Source organism: Eubalaena glacialis, chromosome 11 (assembly GCF_028564815.1).
Source record: "Eubalaena glacialis isolate mEubGla1 chromosome 11, mEubGla1.1.hap2.+ XY, whole genome shotgun sequence".
Classification (NCBI taxonomy): Eukaryota; Metazoa; Chordata; class Mammalia; order Artiodactyla; family Balaenidae; genus Eubalaena; species Eubalaena glacialis.
Window position 1 is genome coordinate 63,352,267 of NC_083726.1, and position 9,078 is coordinate 63,361,344.

Sequence of the window (9,078 nt, forward strand, 5' to 3'; positions counted from 1 at the left end):
AGGGGTGTGGGGCCTCTAGTTCAGGCCCATACATGTAAGTTAAACTCACACAGTCTGTTTCCCTGGCTGCAGGCTCTGAGCAAATAAGATGTAAAATATAGTGTGTGTGTGTGTGTGTGTGTGTGTGTGTGTGTGTGTGTGCGCGCGCGCGCGCGCGCGCGCGCTGGGGGGGCGGGGTGGTGGAGTCAGAGCTTGCCCGGGCCCAATCCTCCCCCTCAGGCAGTCACCACACTGACACAGATGCAAAAAACCGTCGATTTTATACAGTCTGTGGTTCAGAAGCAACAATATGCAAAACGGTGGAACAGTCTGTGCTGCCCCCATCCCCCCCAGACATGCCCATTCCTGTCCCCCAAGGGGCAGAGGACCCAGGACCCCTGCCGGGCAAGACCCCACTTAGTTACAGGCTCCTGGGAGGGGTCAAGGCTGGGAGGGAGGGGTACCAGCGCTGGTTAACTGGAACTATGTCTGTGGGGGGATGGGGAAACGACTGGGCATAGGCCATCTCTCCCCAAGGCCAAGGGTGGGGAGCAAGTAAAGCTGAGGAGAGGGCTTCGTGGGACAGGGTCCTCTCACCCGGAGAAGGGGTTTTCTTGGACACCCCACAAGGCACTACTGACCCAGATGTAGGATGGCACGCCCCATCTTTGGCCCCCGAACCTCTCCCAACCCCGAGCTCGCCTAGTTCTCCCGTGCCCACCTCCCACTGTGGTTTTGGGGAGGAGTAAAGGGGCCTGGGGCTCGGGTTCATTCACCACTCTGCACAAGCCAGGAACCAGGCAGGCCAGCTGGGGCTGGCGAGGACCTTCTCCCGCCGCCTTGGGCTCCCAGAGTCTCCGCGGCCGGGCGCCCGCCCCCGCCCCCTTTTTGCACTGGCTGGAAAGAATAAATAAATAAATACCTTCCCCCGCCCGCCCCCGCCCCTACAGCTGGCTCTCCTCCTCCTCCAGGGAGCGATTGAGTCCGGGGATGAACTTGAGCAGCCGCCGGCGGAAGCTGCGGTACTTGGTTTTGCGCAGGCCGGGGCCGCACAGGGCCTGCTCGCGGGCCTCAGTCCAGAGAGCGCTCGGCGCGCCCACGCCGCCGCCGCCCCCGGGGCCCGCGCACCGCACGCTGGCGCTGCGGCTCAGCACCGCCCGGGGCCCCGGGGCCGAAGCGTCGGCGGGGCCCGGGCCGGGCGCGCGCGCAGGGGGCGGGGGCGGCGGGGGCTCAGGCGGTTCAGCGCCCCCGAAGAAGCACGTGTGGTAGACGGCGTCGTCCGCGTCGCCCCCGGCCCGCCGCGCGCCGCCGCGGGAGCCCCCGGGGGCGGCCAGCAGAGGCCCGAAGGGCAGTGAGCCCGGGAGCAGGCCCGCACCGTACAGGCTGGAGCGCACGGACTCCAGCGTGTCATAGATGCTCGGGTCCTTCACCACGAGGCCTGCCGGGGCAGAAGACACGAGGGAGGGCCGTCAGAGGGCACGGGTAGGAGACCTCAGCTCCTTCCTGTTGACCATCTGTGTGGCCCTTGGGCAAGTCACAACCTTGAACCTCACTTCTCTTGTCTGTAAAACAGGAATTATACACTCAGATCCTTATGAGGATCACTTATGACACAAGAGCCACGGAAGGGGTCTGAAACAAACTCTTGGAGCCTTCCTGTTCCCATCTGTAAAATGGAGATGGTACTATCTTGTACTTTCCTTCAGGGGACAATTGTGAGAATAAACTAAAAATGTGTGTGCATCAGCCTGGGGCAGCACTGTACCCGAAGTAGTAGCTCAACAAACCTTTCTTCACTTTGGAGGGGGAAGTAACCCACTAGTTCTGAGGGGGAAGCAGGAATGGGGGTATCAGTAGGGGTGCAAGTGGCCCTTCACACCCCTAATCTACTCACCGTGCACCAGCCGCTGCTCCTGCACCATTAGGGACCTGTATTCTCCCCACTTCTCATACAGGGTTTGCTGTAATAGACACCCCCCGCCTCACTGTCAGGAGCTAGCAAGAAACTAGCAGGAGGTGGGTACAGACTGAGGGATCAGGGAGTACACAGAAGAAACCTTAAGTTTAAAAGGAGGTTCAGGACCCCTGGTGGTGCAGTGGTTAAGAATCCGCCTGCCAATGCAGGGGACGCGGATTCCAGCCCTGGTCCGTGAAGATCCCACATGCCGCCGAGCAGCTAAGCCCGTGCGCCACAACTACTGAGCCTGCACTCTAGAGCCTGCGAGCCACAACTACTGAAGCCTGCACGCCTAGAGCCCGTGCCCCGGCAACAAGAGAAGCCAACGCGATGAGAAGCCCGCGCACGGCAATGAAGAGTAGCCCCCGCTCACCGCGACTAGAGAAAGCCCGCGCGCAGCAACGAAGACCCAACGCAGCCAAATAAATAAATAAATAAATAAAATAAAATAAAAGGAGGTTCAAGCAGATAAACGACCCCTAAAAAGGAGTGGGGCCGGTAGGGGCAGGGGCTTGGGAAGAGGAGGGTGGCGACTGGACATTATCTGGGCTGCTTTACCTTCAGGTACTGCAGACGAGCCTCCAGTTCCGCCTTCCGAATTGATGTCCCATACAGAGTTTCCAGTCTGAGGAGGTTGGGGAATCAAAGGCTGAGTGGGCCCACAGGGTGGGGAAACACTGAGAGAAGCTGAGCTCAGGAATCCCTCAGGGACCGTGGCACTTGGACGTACCTGAGAACGTTGCCAGATGCCTTAATGATGTCAACAATTTCCCGATGCCGGATGCCTTCCACGTTCAGGCCGTTGACACTAGCGATGGTGTCCCCTGCCAGGCAGAGAGGGGATAAGAATCTGTTCCACGGGGCATGTGGAAGAATTCCAGCCACTTTCGCCAGAAAGGGTAGGGGTAATAACCCCACAAAATTCTCCTGAACTCCCTACCCCCAGTCATGGTTCTGGGGAGATCTTGTCCAGGCCTGGCACCCTAGCATAGGGGCCAAGGCCCTCAGACACCCACATCCTCACCTCACTCTCAGGAAGCTCTGTCCTCAAAGGCTGAGCCCTCCTGGCAAGCCTGGGCTGCCCCCAGAGCTGGTTATTTTGGTCCAGCCCACAGGCTGTCATGAGACCCAGCCGAGACAGGAAGGGGGCAGGGTGAGTAGCACCAAGCTGGGAACTAACACTGGCCCCAGGCATAAGAGGCCTCAGCTTCTGATACCCTGGGCCACTGCAGAGCCCCCTGACCTCAGGCAGAGCAAGGCACCATCTCCGAGGGCCCATTTCCCATCTGGAAAAGGGGGTGTGGACCCCTGCGGTGGCTACCATGGGGATTAGGAGGGAGGGTGGATGTGAAACTACTTTGCAAAGTTGCAATATACCACTTAGCTACCAGGGGCTGCTGGTAAATAGGCAGGGAGGTAAGGGCTTAGGGAAGGAAATGGTGACAGGACTGGGTGGGGGTCAGTTTGTGCAGTCGCAGGCTGTCCCTTCCTGGGACTTGGGACTCTAGATTTGGCCAATCCGAAGGGTCTCCTACCAGTGGCACCATTTCCCTGTTAGAGGAAGTATCACAGGTACCCCAGTTTTGGGCCAGGTTGGGAGCAAGATAGGCCCTGATCCTCAATATCAAGCAGATCTAATGGAGCTGTTCCACTCCAACTCCTGCCCATGCTGGATTGCCAGATCGCCAGGGGGAGGAAAAACAGCAGCAGCAACACCTACCATTTACCAGGCCCTGGCTCTGTGCCCAGGGAATTCCCTCACCACACTGACGTGAGGACATGTTATTGCCCCCAGTTTGCAGATGGGACTGCTCAGCATCACACAGTAAATGGCAAATTTGCCTAAGTCCAATCCATTCTTCTTTCTGGCCTTCTCAAAATAGGAGGAGGAAGGGAAATTGTTTTCAGAAGAGATTTCTTACCCCCTCTGCTTGGGAGTAAGGTCATACCCCTTTTCCCAGAGCCCTGTGTCCTGGGTTCATGCCTCACCTGGTGTGAGCCCAGCCAGCTGGGCAGGGCTGGACTCATGAACCCGGCAGACAAAGGTCACCATCTCCACGCGCTGCTCCTCCCGGTGGTGAAGGCCGTAAGTCTGTAATAAACAAGGGGACCCTCAGCCCAGGGGTGGGGCGAGATCCATCCATCCCTCTGACCAGCCTCCCAAGCCCTCCCTCCCTCTGCACTCAGCTTCTCCCACCTGGATCTCAAAGCCGAAGGTCTGGTTCTCCTCCTTCTCCAAAGTCAGCACTTTCCTGCAGGAGACACAGGGGCCATCCCATCAAGACTGTCAGGATTAAAAGGAGCTTGGCAGCCCCATAGCATGGCCCTCCGCTAATGCTGGGAGTCTGCTCTGGAACATCCACGCAGGGCTCTGTCTCCAGCGACAAGTCACACTCATCACAGGTTGTCAGAATGTCCTTTTCCCATTCGCAGCTGAAATCAGCTTCATTGAGCCACACAGCATCAATCCAGCCCCTGGTGGGGGAGGCACTGGAACGGCTGACCCCCAGAGCCGGTGGACTAGCTGAGTTTTTCAGCCACACGCCCAGCTTTCTAGTGAGCCCCAGAATACTGACTAGCTGAGGCCCCAAATTCGGCCACAGCCTGGAGCACCGTCCGCTCCAGAGCCCTGGGGAGAGGGCTGGCCCCACCCCCAGAGGCCAGTCACGAGGCTGAGCCCAGACCACAGCTGCTCCTCCCAGCTGCGGTGAGGCCAGCCCACCAGATGTGAGGGCTGGGGGGAGGGGAGCCTCGAGGCCGCCCCTTCCCGCACTGCAGGCCTGCCCACTGGACACAATGGTCTGGAGTAGCTCCAGATTCTCGTCTGCTGGGGGAGCCCAGAGTTTCCTCTGCCCACCCCCACACCCCCTTCCTTCCCGCCCAGCCAGAGGCAGAGTTAAAGCAGCCTGCAAAGGCCCCTTCAAGCCTCACGGCCTCAGAAAGGCCCTGGAGACCCAGGCCTCTCAGTGCCCAAGCTGACCCACATACCCCCCGAATGCTGAGCGGCAACTCCCAGCCCCAGCCTGAGCTCCTCCCTACTTTGAACGCAGGCCTTTCCCCCTCTACGTATATTGGGGCGGGGAGCAGGGTGACTTCTGTGTCTACTCCAGTGCTCTCTGGTTTTCTGGAAGGGTTGGCAAACTTTTTCTGCAAAGGGTCAGACAGTAAATATTTTAGCCTTTCTTTTCGAGACCTAAATTATTTGACAGCCTCCGTCCTATATTGTTCTTTGTTTTTATTTGTACGACCCTTTCGAAATATAAAAACAGCTCTTAGCTCAAGGCCAGTCTGCTGATCCATTTTGGAAGAAGCCAGGCCCAAATCAGGATGGGACATGGGCAGAGTGGGGCCTGAGTCAGCACCTACTTCTGCCCTCACCTCAGACCCTTCCTAAGAGGCCACCACAGGATGGGACCAGCAGAGAACAGAGAGTTTGGATGCAGGAGCAGACAGACTGCAGCAGCTGGACACAGCTTGGCCATGGTTTGGGCCCTCGGAGTTTGCTGGGTTGGGAGGGCTCAGGGTAGCCCCGAAGACTTCTCCTGCTTCCCTCCTCCCAGATCCAGCTCTCTCCGGGGAGGGGCAACTGGCAGGGACTGGGGGTGGGTTGAGGAGCACCTGATGACTCAGAAGTCCCTATCTCCTTCCTCTGCCACCCCCTTCACACAGCCCACACCTCCACCTGCCCCTCATTCCTAGCAAGGGTGCTGTGCTGAAAGGGTGGGAGAATGACTCCCCCCCTGGCTGGGCTGAGATGCTGTGTCGTGCTGCCCCCAACCCAGCACCTCACCCTTTTGGACCAGGGCAGGGGTTGGGGTAATGGTGACTCACCGCTGCTGTTCAGGACTCTGGCTGAGATTCTTCCAGCGCAGTCCTGAGCCCTGGGTGGGAAGGAGAGTCAGGAAGGAGCAGGTGAGAGGGAGCTGTCCTGGAGCAGATGGTGAGAGCCCTCCTTTGGGGGTTTCTCACCTGGGCTCCGGCCCTAGACCCAGCACCCCACTCCCTGTTGCCTGTGTGTCCGGCCCCAGCTCCACACCTACTCTGGTGCCGGGGTAGCTATCTGCAGAGTGCCACCATCAGCACCATTCCACAGCTTTCTCCCTAAGCTCTATCCCCACAGCTGGGTGGACTGTGGGGACACAACAGTCTCCTGGGTCCCAGATGCATGAATCTCTAAGCCCTGTGCTGGTTCCCAACCCGGAGGGTAGGGGGTTTCACTACTCTAGATAGAACAGTCTCCACCCCCAGGGTGCACGTCTGCGGCGGCTCAGGCCCCCTAGACCCCACAAGCTGAAGCAGGGGCTCTTCCCAGATGTTATTCAGGGAAGGGCAGGGGGCCCCTGGGCTTGCCTATCAAAACACTCCAGAGGCCCCTGGGCCGGTCAGGTCTCTCCTAATTTCTCATTCACACCGAGTGGCTCGGGGGACCCGGGGTCAGAGGCCCAGGTCTGGAGGGCTGGACTCTCAGCCTGAGCATGGAAAGGCAGGGGACAGAGGGGCCCAGCCTCCTCCCTCAAAGTAGACTGTTTCAGGGACCAACTATGGATTCCAGCTGCAGGTGGCCAACTGTGCCCAGCTCCACCTGGGTCTTTCAACATTGCCATATATTTTGTTGCTTTCTGGGACAAAAACAAAAAACCAAACAAAAAAACAAAACCTTGGATCTCAAACTTGTTCTTAAGTCTCACTATACTTAAGGAGAGACATTGGGAGTTCTTTTTTTTTTTTTTTGGCATGGCGGATGACAGAGCTGAGGGTCCCTACCTCTTTTGGGTCCTTGAGAAACTAAAGCAGTCTCTCTCCCTCCCTAAATTATTGATCCTTGGAAGAAGCCCAGTCCCAGACCAGCCCTTGTCCTGTGTGCCCCAAACAGCCCAGGGCCTTCCTGGTCGGTGCCCTTGTTAACCCTCCCCCCAGGCTGCCCCAAGGCCAGGAGGAGAAGGAAGCCCTCCTTCTCCAGAACCAAAGATTGGCCTCAGGGGTGGGGACAGTTCCCAAATGGGCCAGGGAGGAAGGACTGGGCCGCATAGAGAGACCCCTTTGTCTTTCCACCCGATTTTCATAAAATGCAAATTCTCAACAAGCTGTTCATTGTGTTGGGGGGAGCCAGGGGCCAGGGGGAGAGGAGGGGGGCTGAGCTGGGAAAGGCCACCAGCCCCCTCTCCTTAACCTGGGTCTTGAGTTCCCCTTTCTGAGCGCTCGGGTCCCCCTCAGGCCAGAGGAAGAGCCCTGCGCAGGGGGAGACTCAAAGGGCGGGCGCGGCCCGCATCCTTCCTGCCCCGCGGGCGCCCTGCGACCCCTCCCACCGCGTCCGGTCGCGGCTGACTTCCAGGGAGCGGTGGCCTCGAGCCCCGCACCTCAGACGCAGGGCAAGGCGGCAGGTCCCGAGTCCAGGAATCCGGGCGTCCCCTCGGAAGGGTCGGCGGCGCCGCACGCACTTCCCCCGCTAGAAGGCACGCGGCGCGTCCGCCGCCCTCCTCCCCACCCGGAACCCGCGGACTCTCAACTTGACTGGGCGAGCGGCGGGACCCCAGCCCGGGGCCTCCCCGCTCCCGCGGGAGAAGCGCGGGCGAAGCGTCCTGGGGACCTCGAGACGCCTGGACGCGGGGAGGCGGGGCTCGGGGGTGGCCGAAGACCAGCTGGGACGAGGGGAAGGGGACCTGGGGAGGCGGCAGGAAGGAGAGCAGCGAGACGGGGCGGGGGCGCATGGGGAGTGGAGAGCCGCCAGGTCGGGGGCGGCGTGGAGCCGGGGTCGCGGGTAGGGGGGATTGCTCCTTCTGAGCAGAGGGTCGAGGGGACCCAGCAGGATATGAACGTGTCCGTGGGGGATCAGCGGGCTGGGGAGGAATGGGGGGACTCGGGGACTCCAGGAGAATGGTGGGGGGGTCGGCAAGCGCGAATGGGGGCTGCTGCGGGTTGCGCGGGTCCTGAGGAAGGGACCCCGGAGGGTACCGAGAGCCGAGCGGGGGGCCGCGGGAGTTGGGGGGGATACGCACCTTTCGGCGGGGCAGGGTACCCCCGGACACGGCGAGCGCGCGATACAGCTCGGCCGGGTGATAGTCCTCCAGCGCCGCGTACAGCTCGTCCCCGGGGGTCCCAGGGCTGGCTGCTGCGGCAGGGGGGCCCAAGGCCGGGGTCGGGGTCGGAGGGGCGGGAGCAGCTTCCGAGTCGGGGGCCGGGGCAGCGGGGTCTGGGGCGGCCGCCGCCTCCTCTTTCTGCTGCAGCTTCCTGAGTCGGCGGAGGGTCATGGCTCCGGCGCTCCTCGGAGGCGGCGCTCGCTCCGCGCGGCAGGGCAGGCGGCGGCTCGGGGATGCCAGCCGGGAGGGTGGTGTATCGCCTCCCTTTATAGGCTCGGGGAGCGGGGTGGGCGGGGAGCGGCCTCGCGGGGCCTCGCCCCCCGCACGGCCGGCTCCGCCCCCTCGGGCCCCCCCACCCCCCGCTGTCCCGGAGCCCCGCCCACAGCTCCCGAGGCATGCCAGGCTGGGGAAACTCTTGGGGACCGGAGCGCTCAATAGGGGAAAAAGCTAGCCGCGGAGGGGAGGGGGGTCCAGGGCATCCCGGGGCGGAGCATGGGTCTCCGTGATACCTGAGGGACGGGGAGCCTGTGAAGGGGCTTGTGCAAGAGATTTGAAAATTTAGGGATGGATATCTCTGGAGATTCAAGGAGTCTGGCCGTGGAGCGACCGTAAGGAGTCCTTAGGAGGAGGTTTGGAGGCCGCCCAGAGTAAGATTCTAGGAGACCCAGGAGGCTGCAGGAGACTTTAGGCAAGGAGAGGGAGGCAGGGGGAGGGGTGAGGTCCCTGATGGGAGGGAAGAGATGGCCCTGAACTAACTGTGCAGAAGCCGCTAGGGAGTGAAAGGGTCCAGGATTTCCCCCTTACACAGCTGTCCCAGAAGAGTTCAAAGAGGCTGCCTCTCCTTCCCATGACATGGGGAAAGGGAAGAGGGGGAAACCCAAAAAGCAGTAGACTTAATTCTGGCCTGTCCCCTCAGAAGATCAGGAGTTGTTCCTCCTGGATAAACCTTTCCTCACCTCCTGATGTTGGCGCTCAGGTATCCTTTTCCCAGCCGATAGATCTTTCCTATGGGGTTGACTCATGGCAGGGGATGTGACCACGCTGAGTGGGTGCTCAGGGTTGGGG

At 60.7% G+C, this 9,078-nt stretch overlaps 1 protein-coding gene across 1 annotated transcript; it reads right to left on the reverse strand.

The window, feature by feature from the left end:
• Nucleotides 1–241: 241 nt before the first annotated feature.
• TAMALIN (trafficking regulator and scaffold protein tamalin) lies at nucleotides 242–8,240 on the reverse strand. The gene is made up of 8 exons (XM_061204553.1): nucleotides 7,933–8,240; nucleotides 5,768–5,817; nucleotides 4,134–4,188; nucleotides 3,926–4,028; nucleotides 2,667–2,760; nucleotides 2,495–2,561; nucleotides 1,874–1,940; nucleotides 242–1,417 (listed from the first exon to the last, which is right to left on the reverse strand). Exons 1-8 carry the CDS (start codon nucleotides 8,182–8,184, stop codon nucleotides 924–926), a joined length of 1,182 nt encoding a protein of 393 aa, XP_061060536.1. The 5' UTR covers nucleotides 8,185–8,240; the 3' UTR covers nucleotides 242–923.
• Between the last annotated feature and the right edge of the window lie 838 nt (nucleotides 8,241–9,078).